Below are 22842 nucleotides of genomic sequence, written 5' to 3'. Positions count from 1 at the left end.
GAGGCGGATCCTCCCTTGGGCTGGACCCTTTATACCCGTCTCTAATGCTGCCCTCTAGTGATGCTGTGGCTGTTACATCTGTCTGTAGTCCCTGGTGTATGTGCAGATGAATGTACAGATGTACAGATCACTACACACAGGTCAATAAAAATGGGAGAAGTGTAAAATAGGCTGCCCAGTCACTTCCGTCCATTTCACACTATCACACAAAATTACATTTAACCTCCTGAAGCTTTAGCCACTACTTTCTTGGTGATTTTTCAGTACGAAAGAACTGCCACACAGAACATCGGTACTCATGAATCTAAATGTTTCTCCTAAGTCCTGAACATACTCAGTCAGATTTCCAAGTGTGAAATAACTCCATCGCAGAATTGTTACCGTGCAGAAGGAGGCCATTTGGCCCATTGTGTCTGCACTCCAAATGAGTATATAACTTAATGCCATTCCCCTACCTTTTCCCTTTACCTCTGCACATTGTTTCTATTCAAATAATCATTGAATGCCCTCTTGAATGCCTCGATTTAACCTGCTTCCACCACACTCCCAGACAGTGCTTTCCAGACCCCAACCACTCACTGTGTGAAAAAGTTTTTTTCTCAGATCACATTTGCTTCTTTTGTAAATCTCTTGAAATCTGTGCCCTCTCGTTCTTGATCCTTTCACAAGGGGAACAGTTTAACCCCATCTACTGTGTCCAGACCCCTCATGATTTTGATTTTGAACATCTCTATCAAATCCCCTCTCTCCAATCTATCCTCATAACTGAAGCTTCTCAACCCTCGAACCATTCTTAGGGGCGGCACGTGGCGCAGTGGTTAACACAGGGACTACGGCGCTGAGGACCCCGGTTTGAATCCCGGCGCTGAGTCACTGTCCATGTGGAGTTTGCACATTCTCCCCATGCCGTCGTGGGTGTCACCCCCACAACCCAAAGATGTGCTGGTTAGGTGGATTGGCCATGCTAAATTGCCCCTTAATTTGAAAACGCCAAATAATTGGGTACTCTAAATTTTAAAAAAACTTTGAACCATTCTTGTAAACCTCTTCAGCACTCTCGCTAATACACTGACATCCTTCCTGTAGTGTGGTGCCTAGAACTATACAGAATATGCCAGTTGAGGTCTAACCAGTACTAGTGTCTTGTATAAGTTCAGCATAACCTCCTTGCTCTTGTAATCTATATGCCCCCATTAATAAATCCCAGAATACTATATGCTTTATTAGCTGTTCGCTCCACCTGCTCGGCCACCTTCAATGATCAAAGTACACCTGCTCCTAAATGTCTGCTCCTGCATCCCTTAAGAATTTTACCCCTTATTTTACATTGTCGCTCCATGTTCTTCCGACCAACATGCATCACCTTCACTTCTCTGCATTATTTTGCCACCTATCTGTCCACTACACCAACTTGTCTATGTCCTTTTGAAGTTCTACACTGTCCTTTTCACAGTTTACAATACTTCCAAGTTTTGTGTCATCCACAAACTTTGAAGTTGTCCCCTGCACACCAAGATCGAGATCATTAATATATATCAGGAAAATCAAGGGTCCCAATCCGACTCGTAGGGAACATCACTACAAACTTTCCTCCAGCCTCAAAGATATCCATTGGCACATACCCTCTGCTTTCCATTATTCAGCTAATTTTGGATCCACATTGCTACTGTCCCTTTTATTGCATGAGCTTTAACTTTACTCAAAACTCTGTTGTGAGAAGCTGTATTGAATGCCGTCTAAAAGTCTGTGTACACCACATCAACAGCATTACCCTCATCGACATGTTTTTACCACCTCAAAAAACTCCAGCAAGTTAGATAAACACAATTACCCCTCTAATATATTAGCAATCGATGAAAAGATAATATGACTCCAGGACCACTCCAAAAACCTTTCATTAGTTCATCGAACAGAAGGGATAGTAAAGGTTATATTTTTTGACGCAAGGTCTAAAATGATGACTTGTGTTTGTCGATTGTCCCTTTAAGGGTAGCACAGCACCATAAGGGCATATGGCTTAAAAATTAACATTAAAACAATACTATTAGGTCACTAAAATAAGTAAAATACTGCAAATGCTGGAATCTGAAACAAGCTTGAAAAACCCAGCAGGCCTGGCAGCATCTGTAAGGAAAGAAAGCATAGTTAGTTCTGATGAAGAGCCACAAGGACTCGAAACGTTAACTTTGCTTTCTCTCCTTACAGAAATTGCCAGACCCGCTGAGATTTTCATGTACCTTCTGTTCTTGTTCTATGAGTTCACTATTGTGCTCCCATAAACTCAGCTGTATTTTAGGCAGAAATGCATCTGTCTTACAAAAATAGATTATGGTTACCGCATGCAATAAGAAACTCACCATCAAATGTGAACTTCTTGTATTGGCGCTTAGAGGTCGCAGGGGCAGAGTGACGTTTCTCATCTTCACCATTCTCATCTAAGGAGATGAACATACCATTAACTTTCCACCGCCTAATGAGGGTCAGGTTTGATGCATTTTGGGATATCCAGTCTAATTGGATGAATTACTGAAGGTATTACATCACGACTGCTCTCCCCTGTCTGATGTTACTAGTCGCCCGATAGACCCTTTTTTGTGGCCCACTAACCTCTCACAACAATTAAATAACAAATACTCTCTTCGATCGTCCGTCATGCTACCTTTTCTTTCTCCATGATACCCCTCCCTGTCCCATCTCGAATAATTAATAAACAAAAGTGTTCAAAGAAAATGTAAAAACGTTTTATATTGGTGCTATGATTCTTCTCCTCGGGTGTTATAAGATGTACACAGGAGAGTCATCTTTAATTCTTGGGAGACTCCACAGCAATCTTGGCACAGCATGATCCCAAAGAGAAATCCTACCAACCTCCATATTTTCTGAGTGCACCGTGATTTGCTGCCCACATATTGCCACTTTGTGTAAAACCTACAGAGAGCATTGAAAATGCCAGTTTCAGTGACAGCAAATCGACTGATCTGCTCCGATTTACTTCAACGCTACTTCAAATGGTAATTTAGCCTGAATTGAAACTGGTACTCCCACAGATAACATGCAATTTAAAATCAAGAAGGGTAGGCAAGTTTAGCAGATGGTATACCCCTGAGATGCAGTAGGAGCTCAATATTTTCTGGCTAAAAGCTTTTGATTTTTGTGCTATTTGAAGTAGAGTGTGTTAATGCTGGGAAAATGGAATTAACCGCCGTGTCCTGGCACATAATTGCCCCTCAAGCAACATCACTAAAACAGATTATTGGCTCATTGCTGTTTCTGCTGCTTTTGGGAGTTAGTCATGTGCAAATTGACTGTCTTGTTTTCTATATTACAACATTGACTAAACTTCAAAAGAACTTAATTGGCTGTAAAAGCATTTTGGGATTCTGAGGTTGTGAAAGGCACCTGCTTTAGTGGTCTTTATTAGAAAGATCCCCTCTGGATCAAGTCTCTCTCCCTATCGGGACTTCCGGTGGCGTTCGTGAACGGAGCGGCCGCAGCAAAGAGGCTCCCGCAGGTCAACAAAATCGGGGCTTTTTCGGGGGGGTTTCTCGGCGGGTTTTTAAAAAAAATTAAAGTCCCGCGAAATCAGCCCTGCCTCCCTCGCCCTGCCCAGATGCCAAAGCTCCGTTCCACGGAGCTGAAGAGGAGGAAAAAAAAGACAAGAGAAGAGACTGGTCCCAGTGTGCTGCATGTGGAGGAGGAGTGGAGATCGCGACGAAGAAAGTCGGAGCACGGAGAGGATAAGACCAAAAAAAAAAAAATTTTATTCAACTTTTTTTTTCTCTGCTGAAAATTAAAAAAAAAATTTTTTAAACAAATCGCTTTTTTTTAAAAAACCTTTGGGGTTTTTTCTTTGGGGGGAACAAAGAATTTATTTTTCGCACCAAAACCCAGCAAAATAGAGAAAAGCACATAACAGAAATATGCCTGCAAGTAATGATAAATCGGGAGGACGGCGAGATGTAAGAAGGAGCAGCAGCGAAGGTGAAGGAAAAAGGCAGGAGCTGCGGCCATGCAGGCAGACGGCCACATGAGGTGAGACGGAGGTTCAGGCGAACCAGGAAGCGCAAAAGCTGCGAGCCAAGCAGCGGAGCAGGAACAGAACGTGGCGACCATTCTTCCCCCCCCCCCCCCCCCCCCCCCCGGCACAAGGGGAGGAATGGAGAAGCGTGCTTAAAATTGAGATAAACGCCATATAGGAGGCGATAAAAACAAAGATAAACGCCATGAGGGACACACTCAGGATGGAGCTCCACAGAATGATGAAGGAGATGTTGGCGGAGACAACGGACAAAATGCAGCGAACCATCGATGGCCTGGAAAGGAAGGTGAAAATAATGCAGGAGTTGGAGAGGACTGCCCTGGACCAGAGCGACAGGATGGTAACTCACAAAACCGAGGTGAAAAGGCTGGTAACGACCCAGGGGAGCCTAAGAGGGAAAGTGGAGGACCAGGAAAATAGGTCCGGACAGCAGGATGTTAAAATAGTGGGTCTGCCAGAGGGAGTGGAGGGCAGAGACCCAGCAGGCTACATCACCCAAATGCTGGGCAAGCAAGTTGGAAGTGAGAAATGTCCAAACCCCCCAGAAATCGACAGGGCGCACAGGTCGCTTCGACCCAGGCTCAAAGCCGGGGAGCAGCCCAGAGCGATCATCGTGAAGCTGCACCGGTTCCAAGACAGGGAAAAAAATCCCGAAGAAATCCAGACGAAATCGAGCACGTGGGAAGAGAAGATCATAAGAGTGTACCAGGACATTGGGGCGGACCTGGCCAAAAGGAGGGCTGAATTCAACAGGGCCAAATCAGCACTCTACAAAAGTAATGTGAAACTTGGGATGTTATTCCCGGACAAACTCTGGGTAATATTTGGGGGGAAGGAGTTGTATTTTAACATCCCAGCGGCAGCTGAGGAGTTCGTTAGATCGAACAAATGGGGGAGGAACAGCCGCACGGCCATCATGAAAGCGACGGGGATGGTAAAGAAAGGAAGAATCAGAACAAAGAGTGGAGGACAGACCGCAAACAGAGACAATAAGATCATGAACTGTACACACGTGTTTGGTGCACTGTGCGGGACTGTGCTAACTCGTCCCCGGGCTCGTTCCATCTCTCAATGAAATGGGGGGGGAAGCGGAGCAAGATAAATGAGAGTGAGAAAGGCGGACAGGAGGGCGAGACAAGGGCTAGCAAAAGGAAGGTAAAACAGGGCCATAGCAGGGAGCGGCGTCACCGTGCTAGCGAGGAGGGCCAACACGGGAGGGCCAAAAGAAAGAAGGGCCGCCTGGCACAAAGAGGGCGGGGGGGGGGGGGGGGGGCAGGGGGGGGGGAGAGAACACAGGGGCAGGACAGAGGGAAAGGGACAATGGGGGTGGGGGGAGGAGTCGGGGGAAGAGCGTAGAACAAAAGAGAAGCAAAGAGAAGGGTGAGGTAGATAAGCAGAACGAACACAGGAGCAGAGCGAGGAACCAAGATGGCGCCACAAACAGCCACTCAGGAGGGCTTCAGGGCAAAGGGAGACCCTGGAGTGCAGGGGTGCAGTCACGTGGCGTATGTGGTGATATGCATCACTGTAAATACACAAGGGGTTAATGTAAATACATTACAACTAAGTAAACACTAGAGGGAGCACCAGAGACGTCATGACATGCAGACATACAGCTAATGAACACATAGAATAGAACACGACCAATGGGCAGTCAAGACACCCAGAGGTGACACTACCACAAGGGGGCAACCCATATAAAAGGACAGGGCACACATGCTCTGTCTCTTTCCACAGGCGACACTTAGAGAGAAGGGCAGGGGCAGATCAGAAGCATCACACCCACCACGTGGCTTAGAGCAGACTGTTTAGTTAGACTGAGTTATTATAGCAAGATTAGCAGGAGAGCCGAACTCATAGAGAACTGTGCTAATGGTTCAATAAATCACATTGAACTTACTTTAACGTCTGGAGTATCTTTTAGCCAAAGCTGCATCGAGTTGCAGCCTGTGTTATCCCAGAGTACATAACACATCAGCGTACACACAGCTGGCGGCCATGTTGGGTGTTCCCTGGACAAAGGGAAACCCCGGAGCGCCCGACCTCATGGTGAGAGCAGCGACTGCGGCCATTTTGGACAGCCCCCTAACAAAGGGAAACCACAGAGTGCAGGGGTTCGTCCACCAGGTAAGTACAGGTGATCCCGCAGGACCGGGCGGTCGAAAGCCCCCGACCAGGATTGTTATCTGGACCGTAAGAGGACTCAACAGCCCAGTGAAAAGATCCAGAGTCTTCGCCCACCTAAGAAGCCTAAAATCAGACATAACCTACCTACAAGAGACGCACCTGAGGGAGAAGGACCGACTGCTGGTAAGGAAGGGCTGGGTGGGACAGACGTACCACTCATGCTACGGGACGAGGGCTAGGGGGGTAGCAATCGTAATTAGCAAGAGGACGAGGTTTACGGAAACCAAGACAGTTACGGATCCAGGGGGACGATACGTCATGATCAGCGGTGTCCTGGAAGGGGCACTGATCGTACTGGTAAATGTGTACGCTCCCAACTGGGACGACGCAGAATTCATAAAGAAGACCATGGCAGAAATCCCCAACCTTAACACACACCGACTGATCATGGGGAACGATTTCAACTGCGTACAGGATCCACTGACCGACCGATCAAACCCCAGAGCAGGGAAAAAGACTGGCATGGCTAGGGAACTAGGAACATTTATGGAGCAGATGGGGGCAGTGGACGCATGGAGGTTCCTGCACCCGGGAGAGAAGGAATTTTCATACTTCTCACAAGTACACAAGGTATACACCCGTATCGACTTTTTGCAGTGGGGAAATCGGTGCTTCCAGGGATCACGGGAACGGAGTACTCCGCGATCGTTATCTCCGACCACACTCCACACTATATGGATGTGAGGTTGAAGACAAGCCAGGCCCAGCACCCCACGTGGAGGCTGGACACGGACCTCCTGCCCGGCAAGGCCTACTGGCAGAAAACATCGTGGGCCATAGGCGACTACATTAGTAACAACCAAAATGGGGAGGTCTCACCCTCCATGTTCTGGGAGGCACTGAAGGCCATGATTAGAGGAGAGAGCATAACCTACAAGTCATGCAGAGATACGGAAGAGCCTGGCCAGGCAACAACTGGTGGACTCCATCCTGGAAATCGACAGAAAATACTCCGAGGCCCCAAACGTAGAGCTGCTGGCAGAGAGAAATAAGCTGGAAATGGACCTGCTTTCCACTAGGAAAGCAGTGTACCAACTCCGCCAGACACGGGGGACCTTCTACAAACACGGAGACAAGGCTAGCCGCCCATTGGCTCACCAGCTGAGAAAGCAGGCCGCCACGAGGGAAATAGCGCAGGTAAAGGATAGCAGAGGCAGACTGGTAACAGAACCAAAGGAGGTCAATCGAGCATTTGAGACCTTCTGTACGCCTCCGAGCCACCCAACGGGGGCGCGGGGATGAACCAGTTCCTAGACCGACTGGAACTACCAGTTCTGGGGGTTGACAGAAGGGGGGAGCTGGAAGCACCAACAGATCTCGGAGAAATCATGGAGAGCGTCAGCTCCATGCAGGCAGGGAAGGCACCGGGACCCGACGGGTTCCCGGCAGACTTCTACAAAATATTTGCACCAGTCCTGGCCCCACACCTAAGGGACATGTTCGCGGACTCACTGGCAAGGGGCACCCTGCCCCCCACGCTAGCGCAGGCCACAATTTCATTGATACCCAAAAAAGATACAGACCTGACGGAATGTGGATCATACAGACCCATTTCACTGCTGAACGTGGATGCGAAAATACTCGCAAAGGTCCTGGCCAAAAGGCTGGAGGGCTGTGTACCAGAGGTGGTCGCAGAGGACCAAACGGGCTTTGTCAAGGGTAGGCAGCTCACAGCGAACATCAGGCGGCTGCTGAATGTAATAATGACCCCCCACCCCGGGGAGAGAACACCAGAGACTTTCGACAGAGTCAAATAGAAATACCACCTCGAGGTACTGGAACAGTATGGGCTCGGAGCGGGGTTCGCCGCCTGGGTGAGGCTCCTGTACAACGCTCCCAAAGCGAGCGTCCGAACTAACACCACCAGCTCTAAATACGTCCAGCTGCAGAGAGGAACAAGACAGGGCTGCACCCTGTCAACACTCGATTGAACCTCTGGAGATAGCCCTGCGGGACGTGAAAAGCTGGAAGGAGAGGAGACAGAGCACAGATTCTCACTCTATGCAGATAACCTGCTCCTCTATGTCTCAAAGCCACAGGAGGGACTGAAGGCAATACTGCAAATACTGAAAGAGTTTGGAACCTTCTCGGGCTACAAACGTTACCTGGGCAAAAGTGAGACATTCCCAGGGAACCCAAAAGGGGGAGGGACACACCTGAAGGGGCTCCCGTTCAAAACGGGCCAGAACAGATTCCGTTACCGGGGGATCCAAATAGCCAGAGACTGGACACAGATCCACAGCCTGGTGGAGGAAGCAAGAAGAGACTTTCAAAGGTGGGGCTCACTCCCACTCTCCCTGACGGGGAGAGTGCAGGCAATCTAGATGAACGTACTGCCAAGGTTCCTCTTCCTGTTTAGATCCATTCCGATCTTCATCCCCAAAGCCTTTTTCCAAAACATAGACAGTCTAATAATGGCGTTTGTGTGTGTGTGTGGGGGGGGGGGGGGAACCCGAGAATTCCCAAACCGACACTGCAAAGAAGGAAAATCAAAGGGGGCTTGGCCTTACCAAAACTGCAATACTACCACTGGGCAGCAACGGCAGAAAGAATGAGGGGATGGGTACAAGAACCCGACACAGACTGGGTACAAATGGAGGAGGCATCCTGTAAAGGAACGACCCTCCGGGCCCTGGCTACAGCAGCACTCCCATCCTCATCAACAAGATACACACAAGCCCAGTGGTAGCGGCCACGCTGAGAACGTGGACTCAGCGGAGACAACACTTTGGGATAACCAAAATGTCCCCCATGGCTCCCATATGCGGCAATCACAGATTCCCCCCAGCCATGCTGGATACCAGCTTCAAAAGATGGAGGCGGGACAGGGGCACACTGACGGTCGGGGACTTCTATGTAGGGCGCAGACTGGCGACACTAGACGAACTGACGAGGAAGTGGAAACTAGCAAAAGGACAGGAAATTAGACACCTCCAAATAAAACACTTCCTCCGCAAAGAGACAGTAGGGTACCCCGGGGCCCCAGAAAGCACACTACTAGAGGACCTGATAGGCAAAAGCAGCAAGAAGGGGAGGCTATGTGGGAAAATATACGGACAGCTACTGGACAGAGCCCGGACTCCACTGGACGAGTCCAGACAAAAATGGGAGGACGAACTGGGGACATAGGGTGGGGACTCTGGAGCGAAGCACTGAGCAGGGCTAACTCCACCTCCACCTGCCAATGCAGCTCAAAGTGGTGCACAGAGTGCACCTGACCAGAACCCGAATGAGCAGGTTCTTCACGGAGGTGGAGAACAAATGTGAACTGTGTCAGAGGGGCCCAGCCAACCACACCCACATGTTTTGGGCTTGCCACAAGCTTGCTGGGTTCTGGGCAACCTTTTCCGAGGCAATATCCAAGGTTCTGGGGGTGAGGGTGAAGCCAAGCCCAATAGTGGCAATCTTCGGGGTATCGGAGCAGCCGGAGTTACACATGGGGAAGGGGACCAACGCCCTAGCTTTCGCTTCCCTAATCGCACGCCGGAGAATCCTGCTCGGCTGGCGATCGGCAGCACCACCCACAGCTGCAGACTGGCTCGCTGACCTCTCGGAATTTCTCCACCTGGAGAAGATTGAGAACACCATCCGAGGGTCGGAGGAAGGCTCCCTGGATACTTGGGGGCAGTTTGCAGGCCTGTTGCAAAACCTGTTGGAGGCCAGCAACGAGGAGTAAGCTAATAAGAATTTTTTTTTAAAACATCGGGGGGGGGGGGGGGAAGAGAAAGAACCATAGACCGATCCAGAGGGCAACAAAATGCCCATAGGGTCAGTTAAACGAAGGACAAAATAAATCTCTGTATAATAAAGGAAATTAGCACGGGTGATAAAAAAGTAATGTGTATATATACAACTGTTTATAAATATGTGAAATGCCAATAAAAAGGTTTAAAAAAAAAAAAGAAAGATCCCCTCTGCAATTTCCCCACATGACGACTTTGACTCCTGATCTTCACCCTGTCAGTCAGTGGTAGAGGTCAATCTCATTCAAAAAGGCAATATTCAAAAACTCCATTCAGCCCAAAGAAACCCATTGCTCCAGTACCCTGGGTTGGATTTTCATCATGGAAGCAGGAATCAGGAATTTCCCTAACATGCAATCCCAGCTCTGTCCCGCCATTGGGATTGCAGAAGAGGCAGGAACAGCCTGAGACAGGCCTGCTGTCGAGAGAGCAAAATTACAAGACCTTCCTCCGTTCGCAGACATTGACCCAGTTCTGCAGATGTGTAAATGTGTCCTAACCCTCACGCCCTTTACACGCTTAACCACCCCACCCAAACCCATTACCTTCTCCCAGAATCCACTAAAAACAGAAGACTGAAGCTTGATATTTGGAAGTCTTTGAAAAGCTCATAAATTTGTCAAAATAAACAAGCTCACATTTCCCCTGAATATCTATGTAAAAGTATTCTGCAATACAGAATTGATTAATGCCTTTGATCACAGCCAAAAGCTCAGACATCTCTCAAAGTTTTCCCACAGTCAAACGGATGACCATTGTGTACTATAAATAAATGAGAAAAAGTCATGGGGAGAGTGTAAACAATCAGCTCTGGATCAGACACTGGGCTGGATGTTCAATATTGTACAATGCAGAATAGCACTTTATCCAGTAGACAGTCTATTCTAATCCAGCTAAACATTTCTTCATTTTACAATGAAGTTCTTTCACTTAATAGCTTACCAGTTGTCAGAAGTAACAACCTGGCAACTTCATTGTTTAATGGTCACTTAACATTTCAAATCACAGAAAAAGACAGAATCACAGAATAATACAGCGCAGAAGAGACCCTTCGGCTCATCGAGTCTGCACCAACGCATGAAACTCCTGACCTACCTACCTAATCCCATTTCCCAGCAATTGTCCCATAGCCTTGAATGTTATGATGTGCCAAGTGCTCATTCAGGTACTTTTTTAAAGGATGGGAGGCAACCCGCCCTCTCGGGCAGTGCATTCCAGAACATCCTTCCTATAATGTGGTGACCAGAATTTCACACAGTACTCCAGTGTGGCCTCACCAAAGTTCTATGCACCTCCAACATGATCTCCCTGCCTTTGTAATTTATGCCTTGATTGATAAAGGCAAGTGTCCCATATGGCTTTTTCATCACCATATTAACCTGCCCTTCTGCCTTCAGAGATCTGTGGACAAACAGGCCTAGGTCCCTTTGTTCCTCGGAACTTCCCAGTGTCATGCCATTCATTGAAGACTACCTTGTAACATTGCTCCTTCAGAAGTGTATCACCTCACACTTTCCACGATTAAATTCCATCTGCTACTTTTCTGCCCATTTGACCATCTCATCTATATCTTCCTGTAACCCAAGACACTCAACCTCATTGTTAATCGCCGCCAACTTTGTGCATTGCAAACTTACTGAGTCTACCCCCTACATAGTCATCTATATAATTTCTATAAATGACACACAAAAGGGAACCCAGCACAGAACCATGGTATACCATTGCCCCGTTTCCCACTCTGTTCAAAACAGATGGAGACGGGAATGAGGGCTTTATCTCCGGATCTGTGCTCTAGTGACATGTTTTTCTCCCACCCAACCTAGGGCCCCAAATCCTAACATAGTGAGTCAGGAATATATAATTGAATGGACAATGTATTGCCTGTTTCTTTAAGACCACAAAGTTAAAGTACTGCAAATCAGTACGCCCGGAGGTCAAATTGAGGTTAGTTGCTGTTTGTGAGGAAAGTATGTAGACTGGCAGGTGCTTGTAAATTCCAATGTCAGGTCAGAAGAAACCAGCACAAAATGCGCCCGCCTCTTCTCTTTACACTGCACAGGTTTGCAGATAGCATAGGGATTAAGCATCCCAGTCTGCTCTCACATTTCTTCCATGAACCAGCCAGATATACACAGCCAGATTTTTCATCCAAGACAGGAAAAGAATCCAGAGGAAAGAGAGCAATAAACCATTTACCGAAGGAAAGCACTCCTTTGAAGGCACTTCACCTTGTACAGGTGGCTTTCCAAAACTATCCCCCGTGCACGCTTGTTAGAATACTCTTCTCTAATTGGACATTTATTTGGACACAGAATTCCTGCATTTTGTTGCAGGGCTCCCTCCACTTGAAACATGATTCTGTTTTGTTTGTTTGGGTTCTAACTGTAGCATTACATATTTTCTAATGTTTGTTTTGTTGCTCATAGTTACCTTTTGCTGCTGCTGGTTTGTGTGTGGTTCTAGCGGATTCTAATGTGGAACTTTCTGTCTCAGCAGCGTTTCCAGTGGGTTGACTTGGAACAGAATGCAGTTTCTTACTTTTTCCAAAGAGGTCGGCATCCATATCGTCAATATCCTACACAAAGAAAGCATGCAAAAAGAAAAGAAGGTAAAAGAAGCCTGGTGCATGTTGCACTGGATTAGCAACCCAGAGGTTGAGAGTTCAAATGGTACCATGGTCAAGCAAACGGAGTTCAACACAGTTGTAATGTGCGAACCTGCAGCAGAAAAAAGACCATGCAAGCTGCACCCCTGCCTACACCTTGTGATTGGTTCTTAATAGGGATGAGCAATAAAATATTGGCATGCTTAGGTCGACACACATTTACTATTTTTTTACGGGGGAGACTCGGGGAGACTCTGGGAGACGGTGGAGACTCGGGGAGACGGGGAGACTCGGGGAGACGGGGGAGACTCGGGGAGACGGGGGAGACTCGGGGAGACTCGGTGAGACTCGGTGAGACTCGGGGAGACGGGGGAGACTCGGGGAGACGGGGGAGACTCGGGGAGACTCGGTGAGACTCGGGGAGATGGGGGAGACTCGGCGAGACGAGGGTGACGGGGAGACTCGGGGAGACGGGGAGAGTCGGGGAGATGGGGAAACTCGGGGAGACTCGGGGGAGACTCGGGGAGACAGGGGAGACTCGGGGAGACGGGGAGACCCGGGGAGACTCGGAGAGACGGGGAGACTCGGGGAGACTCGGTGAGATGGGGGAGACTCGGCGAGACGGGGAGACGGCGGAGTCTCGGGGAGACGGGGGAGACTCGTGGAGACGGGGGAGACTCGGGGAGACTCGAGGAGACGGGGGAGTCTCGGGGAGACGGGGGAGACTCGGGGAGACTGGGAGACTTGGGGAGACTCGGGGAGACGGGGCGACTCAGGGAGACGGGGGAGTCTCGGGGAGACGGGGGAGACTCGGGGAGATGATGGAATCTCGGGGAGACGGGGAGACCCGGGGAGACGGGGGAGACTCGGGGGAGACTCGGGGAGACGGGGGAGACTCGGGGAGACGGGGGAGACTCGGGGAGACGGGGGAGACTCGGGGGAGTCTCGGGGAGACTCAGGGAGACGGGGGAGACTCGGGGAGATGGTGGAATCTCGGGGAGATGGGGGAATCTCGGGGAGACCCGGGGCTACAGGGGAGACTCGGGGAGTCGGAGGAGACGGGGGAGTCTCGGGGAGACGGGGAGACTATGGGGAGACTGGGGGAGACTCGGGGAGACGGGGGAGACTCGGTGAGACTCGGGGAGACGGGGGAGACTCAGGGAGACGGGGAAACCCGGAGACTCGGGGGAGACTTGGGGAGACGGGGAGACTCGGCGAGACGGGGGAGACTCGGGGAGTCTCGGGGAGACGGGGGAGACTCGGGGAGACGGGGGAGACTCGGGGAGACGGGGGAGACTCGGGGAGACGGGGGAGACTCGGGGAGACGGGGGAGACTCGGGGAGACGGGGGAGACTCGGGGAGATGGGGGAGACTCGGGGAGACGGGGGAGACTGGGGAGACGGGGAGACTGGGAGACTCGGGGAGACGGGGAGACTCGGGGAGACGGGGGAGACTCGGGGAGATGGGGGAGACTCGGCGAGACGAGGGTGACGGGGAGAGTCGGGGAGATGGGGAAACTCGGGGAGACTCGGGGGAGACTCGGGGAGACTCGGGGAGACAGGGGAGACGGGGGAGACTCGGGGAGACGGGGGAGACGCGGGGAGACGGGGGAGACGCGGGGAGACGGGGGAGACGCGGGGAGACGGGGGAGACGAAGAGACGGGGGAGACGAAGAGACGGGGGGACTCGGGGAGACGGGGAGACTCAGGGAGACTGGGGGAGACTCGGGGAGACGGGGGAGACTCGGGGAGACGGGGGAGACTCGGGGGAGACGGTTTCTCCCCTGGCACCAACGCTGAGGAAATTTCCAGAAGCTTCTCAATGATTTGAGCAACAAAGGGGCGGAGCTTTGTGCGATGGCTGTAAGTGAATTCGACACACATTTACAAAGGACAAATGAAAAAAAAAAATTGCATCCCTGTAACTCCATGAAAGGGCCATCCACATTTTTCCAAGAGAATGCAGCACTTACTTTGTTTGTTTTCAACCCAAGGCACTACTGATTCCATTCTCTAGAGAAACCACAATGTGGGAGTCACAAATTTATGATGCCAGCATAAATGCTTATGAAGGCCTCATAAAACTTGTGTATCCTTTGTGCAGAGCTCTTCAATGTGGCATTTTAAACTCGGGAGCCTACTTCAGAGACAGAGGTTGGTTGCTGATCGCAAGGGAGGGAGGAGTGGGGAATTGTGTTGGAGGGAGGACAGATTTGTGTGGCTCCTCAGATTATTTCTTGCTTTGGGCAGCCAAAAGAATGCTTGGCTCTCTGGGAGAAGAGTATGTGAAAAGATTGGGCATGGGACATTCCCACATAAGAGATAGAGAGAGGGCAGTAGCAGCAACATACAGCTAGAGCCAGGGTATCTGGCCAGGAGTTGACAGAGCCAACATAGAGAGCAGCAAAAAGAAGAGGGTATTATCTCCAAAGAAGTTTTCTCAACAAGACCGAGAGGCAGTATTTGAAATAGCTCTGAATTTCAAGAGAAACAGTTTGAGACATCTGTTCCACGGCGAAGTAAAATCTCATGCTGCAATCAGCCATGCCCTGCCTCTTACACTCAAGGTTATCATGGCCGTCAATTTCTATGTGGCTGGCTCTTCCCAGGGGTCTGGTGAAGACTTTTGTGGATGTCTCAATCAGCCGCCCACTGGTGCATCACCTCTGTTACTCTTTGGTCACGTGAGGGAATACATCAATTGTCCCACATTTGTTACGTCATAGACACAGAAGACAACAACTCCACCGCAAATAGCTGGAAACTATTTAGTGTCTAGCCAAAGCCTGTCCACCATTTCAAGAATGTACGTGTGCAGTGTGAGTTGAGATTACTGGGGCGGGATTCTCCAACCCCCCGCCTTTTTTTCGGCGGGGACGAGACTCACACCGCGCCGGTCGGGGGCCGTTGGCAGCGGCCTCCCCCGGCGATTCTCCGGCCCACGATGGGCCGAGTGGCCGTCCGTTTTCGGTGGGTCCCGCTGGCGTGAAATACACCAGGTCCTTACCGGCGGAACCTGGCTCTGCGGGTGGCCTGCGGAGTCCTCGGGGGGGGCGCGGCAGGATCTGGCCTGGGGGGGGGCACGGTGGCCTGGCCCGCGATCAGGGCCCACCGATCCGCAGGCGGGCTTGTGCCGTGAGGGCATTCTTTACCTCCGCTCCGGCCAGTGTAACGGTCTGCCATGGCCAACGCGGAGAAGAACCCCCCTGCGCATGCACTGGGATGACGCCAGCACACGCTGGCGCTCCCGCGCATGCGTCAACTCGCGCTGGCCGGCGGAGGCCCTTCGGCGCCAAGCCCTTCAGCAGCGGCTGGCGCAGCCCCAATCCCGCCGCCACTGACCTAGGTCCTGAAAGTGCGGAGGATTTCGCACCTTCCGGGCGACCCGACGCGGGAGTGGTTCACGCCACTCCTCGGCGCCAGTACGGCCCACCCCGCTGGTTAGGGGAGAATCCCACCCCAGATCTGCGGATAAACTCATATCTGGGCCAAAAGAAGTTCATTGATTTGACACTGTGCAGGAAAAAGCCACACCGTGCTCCCCATACCATCCACTTTCTTCTACAGTCATAATCAACACAAAGTGAGATCAATGTTGTTATGATATGCAGACACACACATAATGATATACAGACAAGCAGCTAATGGACACAGAGAACAGGACATGACCGATAAGCAGACAGGACACTCAGGGGTAGGATCTGACGATAAAAGACACAAGGCACTCACACTCCGCCTCTTTCCACTGATGAACATCGAGAGTGTCAGTCAAGGGTGTTGTTACAATCTCACACTTCCACCACATGGCTAAGAGCTCGTCTGGTTCAGTCAGACAGAGTAACCACACTTCAGTTAACAGAGAGTCGAACTCACAGAGAACTGTGCTATCTGTGCTATTAGTTCAATAAACCTGATTGAACTAACTTCAAGGTCTGAAGTATCTTTCTGATCTAAGCTGCATCCAGTTGCAGCCAGTGTTCGACCCGTGTACCTAACATGACATGATACCAGGAGACTACTAATTTAAGGTGGCTTACCTCAGTCCGTTCCGTGACAACCAGCAAATGTATACCGGCACCATGGAGAAGATTCAGGCTCCTCACCAGCTCAGGACCTCCGGCAATCTCAGTGCCAACTGGCGGATATTCAAGCAAATGTTTCTGCTGTACATCGAAGCTTCAGACCTCGAGGGTGCGTCTGATGCAAGAAAGATCGCTCTTCTCCTCTCAACAACAGGTATTCAAGCCATCAAACTCTTCAACTCATTTACCTTCAGCGAAGGCCAGGACAAGACAAAGTTTCAGACCATCCTGGACAAGGTCGATAGTCACTGTGAAGTGGACACCAATGAAATCTTCGAGCGCTGCATATTCAAACAACGTCTTCAAGGTAAAGATGAATCTTTCAATGCCTTCTTAACTAGCCTCCGCCTGCTAGTGCTGTCCGACAACTTTGGTGATATTGCTGACTCCATGATCAGAGTCCAAATCGTGTTTGGAGTTCACTCTGATCCTCTGAGAGAGCAGCTCTTAAAAATCAAGCACATGACCCTGCCAGTCACGATTGAAACATGCACAGTGTATGAGCATGCATAAAATCGGTATTCCCAATACAAATTGGCTGAAAATGAGAGACTTGCCTCTCATGAGGCAGTGAGTGTGCAGGCTATCTCCCGGATGCAGAGCCTCAGCATTGAAGACGGCGGCCATTTCGCGCGCTTTTCCCAGAGCCCCACGCAAGCGCGATGCGAACGGGATAACGAAGCGGCCGACACCCACAATGCGCAGGTGCAGATGTCTGCCGACCGCACTGTGCATGTGCGACAACATACACTGCGTCACGACGCCGACGTCATGACGTGCTCGAACTGTGGCAACGTCCACTTAAAGGGGCACTGCCTTGCAAGAGGCAGGTGACCTTTAAACTGCGGGAAGCCTGGACACTATGCAGCCTTGTGCAGGTCTGCACCACCAGTCAGAGTCCAGCGCTCCCAATTCCGACGACGGTGCGTCCAGAATGTGCAACGACGATTACAGGATTCTGATCCTGGCAGTACAATAGATCCAGAGGATGAGTGCCTGGAGTCCGCCTACCGAGTGGGCATCATTACCACACGTGAACATGCCACACCTAACTTATCTCGCATTCAGTCCATCCTCGCTGTGGATTCGGAGGACGAATGGCGTGCGGTGATGCAGATCAACCGCTGCTCCATCCAGTTCAAGCTGGACACAGGTGCTTCTGCCAACCTCCTCTCACAGGCAGACTTCAAACGCATCAAGAAGCCCCCCAAGGTCCTTCCAGTTGCCTGCCAGCTCCTGGACTATAACGGTAATGCCATCACGGCACTGGGGTCCTGCCATCTATACGTTTCCAACCAGAGTACCCATGCATGGCTAAGGTTTGAAATTGTCAAGCCGGACAGGGCATCCCTACTGGGCGCGCATGCCTGCAAAAAGCTAAACCTGGTGCAGCGGGTTTATTCAACGGCATCCTCCAACGTGGATCTTCAAGCTGGCATTGACGACATCCTCGCTCAGTATCCAGATGTGTTTGATGGGATGGACACTTTGCCAGATCAGTACAAGGTCCTATTGCGACCTGATGCCAAGCCAGTGGTCCATGCACCACACCGGGTCCCGGTTCCGCTGAAGGAGCGCCTGAAGGAACAGCTCAAGGAGCTGCAGCCGCAGGGGATCATTTCCAGGGTAACCAAACTGACTGGCTGGGTCAGCTCGATGGTGGTGGTTAAAAAACCCTCTGGAGACCTGCGCACCTGCATTGATCCCAAGGATCTCAACCAGAATATAATGCGTGAACACTACCCCATCCCGAAGCGGGAGGAACTCACCAGTGAGATGGCACATGCTCGGATTTTTACGAAGTTAGATGCGTCACATGGATTCTGGCAAATCCAGCTGGATGAGTCCAGCAGAAAGCTTTGCACCTTCAACACGCCATTTGGCAGGTACTGCTATAACCGTATGCAGTTCAGCATCGTCTCAGCATCGGAGATATTTCATCACATCATGGAGCAGATGATGGAGGGCACTGAAGGGGTTCGTGTGTACATGGACGACGTCATCATATGGTCCACGACCCCTGAGGAGAATGTTTCCCGTCTCCAGCAGATATTCCGCCCTGTCCACGCCAATGCCTTAAGCTCAACAGGGCCAAATGTTGCTTTGGCATGTCGACACTCAAGTTCCTAGGAGACCAGATCTCTCAGCAGGGCGTGCGCCCGGACACAGACGAGGGCAAGGCCATCGCAGCCATGAAGGTCCCGGAAGACAAGACGGCGGTATTGTGCTTCCTGGGCATGGTCAATTTTCTGGGCAAGTTCATCCCAAACATGGCCTCACACCCCACGGTCCTACGAAACCTAGTGAAGAAGTCCACTGCCTTCGAGTGGAAGTCGGCCCATCAGTGCAGAGTGGTTGGAGCTGAAAGCCAAGCTCACCACTGCACCCGTATTTGGCATTTTTCGACCCAGACAGGGAAACAAAAATCTCGACAGATGCGAGCCAGGATGGCATCGGTGCGGTCCTGCTGCAACGCGATGACACTTCATCCTGGGCACCGGTTGCCTACGCATCAAGGGCAATGATGCCCACAGAACAAAGGTATGTACAAATTGAGAAGGAATGCCTGGGCCTTCTCACTGGCATTCTCAAGTTTCACGACTATGTCTATGGCCTGCCGACATTCACACTCGAGACGGATCACAGGCCACTGGTCCACATTATCCACAAGCACCTTAATGACATGACGCCTCGGTTGCAGCGCATCCTCCTCAAACTCAGAAGGTACCACTTTGACCTGGTCTCCACGCCTGGCAAGGGTTCATCATTGCCGATTCATTGTTCCGCTCCATCACCGTGCCTAGAGAACCACTGAACGTCATCCGGCAAATTAAGTCACAGGTTGAGTCACAGGTGCAGCTATGTGCTCGCACCCTCCCGGCATCAGATGAGAAGGTGATTCGTATCCGTGAGGAGACAGCCAAAGACTCCCTCTTGCAGCGTGTTATGCACCACCTAGCCAATGGCTGGCAAAAAGAGCAGTGCCCTCAAATTTTCAATGTAAAGGACGACCCGACGGGTCGGTGGTTGATGGTATCCTCCTCAAACTGGACCGGATTGTAATTCCACACAGTCTCCAGAGCTTGGTACTCCGTCAAATCCATGAGGGCCACCTGGGTGTGGAAAAGTGCAGACGCAGAGCCAGGCAGGCTGTCTATTCGCCCGGGATCAGCCAGGACATCGTGAACATGGTCCTTAACTGTGCGACCTGTCAACTCTTCCAGCCAGCGCAGAGTAAGGAGACACTTCAGCAGCATGAAATCGAAACCTCTCCGTGGTCCAAGGTTGGCATTGACCTCTTTCATGCAAATGGTCATGATTACGTATTAATCATTGATTACTTTTCCAATTACCCTGAAGTCGTGAAGCTCTCAGACCTCACATCGCGGACCGTCATCAAGGCCTGTAAGGAGACGTTCTCCAGGCATGGTATCCCACTCACTGTCATGAGTGACGATGGCCCGTGCTTCAGCAGCCATGGTCTCGGTCTGTCCAGTCGTATCAGTTCAAACACGTCACCTCCAGCCGCACTATCCGCAGTCAAACGGAAAAGTTGAGAAAGGGGTGCACAGAGTGAAGCAGCTCATCTGCAAGGCCGCGGATTCTGCTTCTGACATTCACCTTGTGCTGCTTGTGTACAGGGCAACCCCACTGTCCACTGGCATATCACCGGCTCAACTCCTGATGAACAGGGACCTGCGAATGATACTTCCAACCATACACGTGCCCAACCTGGATCACCTCCCGGTGCTGCAGAGACCAGCAAAAACAGGGCTATGATGCTCATGCCACCGATTTGCCCGCGTTATCCCCGTCAGATACATGTTCGGGGTCAAGATCCCTGATGGAGGCTGGTCAGCTCCAGCTGTTGTTGTTCTACAGGCTGCCTCCCGCTCGTATGTTGTGCATCTGGCTGATGGTTCTGTTGTGCGACGGAGCAGATGGACACTGTGCAAAGTTGCCTGCCCGCAACCACATTCTTCTCCGTTTCCTTCTGTTGTTTTGCCGCCTCCTGATACCTCAACTCACAAGGCCACCAGTCAGGCTTCAATCCCGCCCATCAAGGCGCTGTCTGGAGTATCTTTCTGATCTAAGCTGCATCCAGTGTTAGACCAGTGTACCTAACACGACAAATGTGTGACATCTACAACATTCATTGCTGCAACTCACTGGGGCCCCCTTGTCAGTCCACAGCCTCTCCAACAGCCTGATATGTATAGTCCAAGTATAGTCAAGGGTTAACAAGGGGATGTTCATGTATATCAACACTAGATGAGCGATCTTATAAAAGGCTGCGTCTCTAGGCATGCTGGGAGAAGCTGATGGAGAATTTGATGTAGAAGGATAGTGTGAGGTTGAGGTAGAGTGCAGTTTATATATTAGAGAGATTATTAATTCCTGTATCACAGATTCAGTACTATTATTTTGTTATCTGTTACTGAGTAGAATGTGCGAACCAAATCAAGTTAAGTCGTGTAAAATAAATTAGTTTTGATTTAAACATATAGTTTTATGTTCTTTGTCAACACTTCGTCCTTGGCTATCTTGAAGAACAAGATAAGGAATGTAACAAGAAGGGCATAGGCTTCAATCAAATGGGAACTCCCACATGTGCGAGCTTCACTCAAAGACTCATAACATCCTGTCCTGTGGAGGGTTGCTGTGCTTTCATTAAAGAACACTCATGTGCATTTCACTGCCTTCCACGCATGACTATGCGTGGAACTACACCTGCATCTTAACATAGAACATACAGTGCAGGAGGAGGACATTCGGTCCATCGAGTCTGCACCGACCCACTTCAGTCCTCACTTTCACCCTATCCCCGTAACCCAATAACCCCATCTCATCTTTTTTGGTCACTAAGGGCAATTTATCATGGCCAATCCACCTAACCTGCACGTCTTTGGACTGTGGGAGGAAACCGGAGAACCCGGGGGAAACCCGCGCACTCACGGGAAGAACGTGCAGATTCCGCATAGACAGTGACCCAGCGGGAAATCGAATCTGGGACCCTGGCACTGTGAAGCCACAGTGCTAGCCACTTGTGCTACCGTGCTGCCCATCTTCTCAAGAAGTCAGATCATCACAACTTTCTCAAATGCACCTCTGAATGGACAACAAATGTTGGGAGGGCCCATGATAACTACACTCCATGGTGAACCTTTTCTGAACATCTGGATGAAGACTCAGCCTTCCACTGCTGATCATGCATGGCCACATCCTTCATAATCATACTACTGGACTACTGGCTGCAGTAACCTGCTACTTTTTCACATTCCACGCTTTCTGACAATGAAGAAAGCACATAACTAAGTAAGGTTTCCTACTTTGTGCGGCACAACACATAACCTATGTCTGCCCACATGCATGCAAGAACCCGATTATCTATTTGAGCACAGACTGATGACGCTGGGGGGGCAACATTTTGGCTGGGTGGCCTGGTATTTGCTGTTTTCAGGGCAACATGGCATTGTGCCTTTCTGAGCTTTCATGCCCTACTGGCCTGTCACACACATCTATTCCAATCTCAGACCAGACCCCAACAGTGGCTAGGACACTGGACTGGAACCCAAATCTTTTGTTTTTAGATTTGTAAAACTGTGAGGAAAGGATACTTCGCTCCAGGAATGATTTCACGCACAAATAAGGATATGGCATATTAAAACAAACGTTATTATTAAGAGTATTAAATTAACTTTAACAGCACAGAAATACAGCTTACAATTACCAGTTAAACAATGCTTAAAAATAAAATGAAACACTTTTAACTCTTAACCAATATCTCCTACATCTCCATCTGTGGAGAGAGAAACACAGTTAACATTTTGCGTCCATATGACTCTTTTTCAGAGCACTACCCAAATTGGGAACAGGATTGAAATGTAATCTGGGAGCTCAACTGTGGTAGATGAGCTATGATCTGAACCCAAAGAGTTACGCTTCAGGTTCACAATCACTCCCTGCTCTCCGTTATTGAATAGGTTCACTGCAACAAAACTACAATACTGACTGTAACAACTTAGCAAACCTTTCTTACCTTCATGGTTACTAGCAAAGCCTGAGGATCAGCATCTGAAATCTCTGACTCCTGCACAAAAGAAAACAGTAAAGCTCCCTTGAATTCAGTGGTGGTGTAATGCTGCAAGACAGTCCTGTAACAGCACGCAGCACTGCTTCCTGCATT

At 50.2% G+C, this 22842-nt stretch overlaps 2 protein-coding genes across 2 annotated transcripts in view; both read right to left on the bottom strand.

Annotated features, from left to right (window-relative positions):
* fads6 (fatty acid desaturase 6) overlaps positions 1 to 22842 on the bottom strand; it is a 1169976-nt gene that overhangs the window by 440659 nt on the left and 706475 nt on the right. The gene's annotated exons all lie outside the window — the stretch shown is intronic.
* Positions 1 to 22842, bottom strand: part of LOC140395756 (fas-binding factor 1 homolog) — a 245221-nt gene that overhangs the window by 147338 nt on the left and 75041 nt on the right. The window contains exons 7-9 of the mRNA XM_072483912.1: positions 22696 to 22746; positions 12400 to 12544; positions 2358 to 2435 (exon numbers count right to left, since the gene is read on the bottom strand). Coding sequence (XP_072340013.1) covers positions 2358 to 2435; positions 12400 to 12544; positions 22696 to 22746 — 274 coding nt within the window. The remainder of the gene's footprint in view (positions 1 to 2357; positions 2436 to 12399; positions 12545 to 22695; positions 22747 to 22842) is intronic.

The sequence above is a fragment of the Scyliorhinus torazame genome, chromosome 18 (assembly GCF_047496885.1).
Source record: "Scyliorhinus torazame isolate Kashiwa2021f chromosome 18, sScyTor2.1, whole genome shotgun sequence".
In the NCBI taxonomy this organism is placed as follows: Eukaryota; Metazoa; Chordata; class Chondrichthyes; order Carcharhiniformes; family Scyliorhinidae; genus Scyliorhinus; species Scyliorhinus torazame.
The sequence above is the reverse complement of the archived record's forward strand: the minus strand, read 5'-3'. Positions and strand labels throughout refer to the sequence as shown.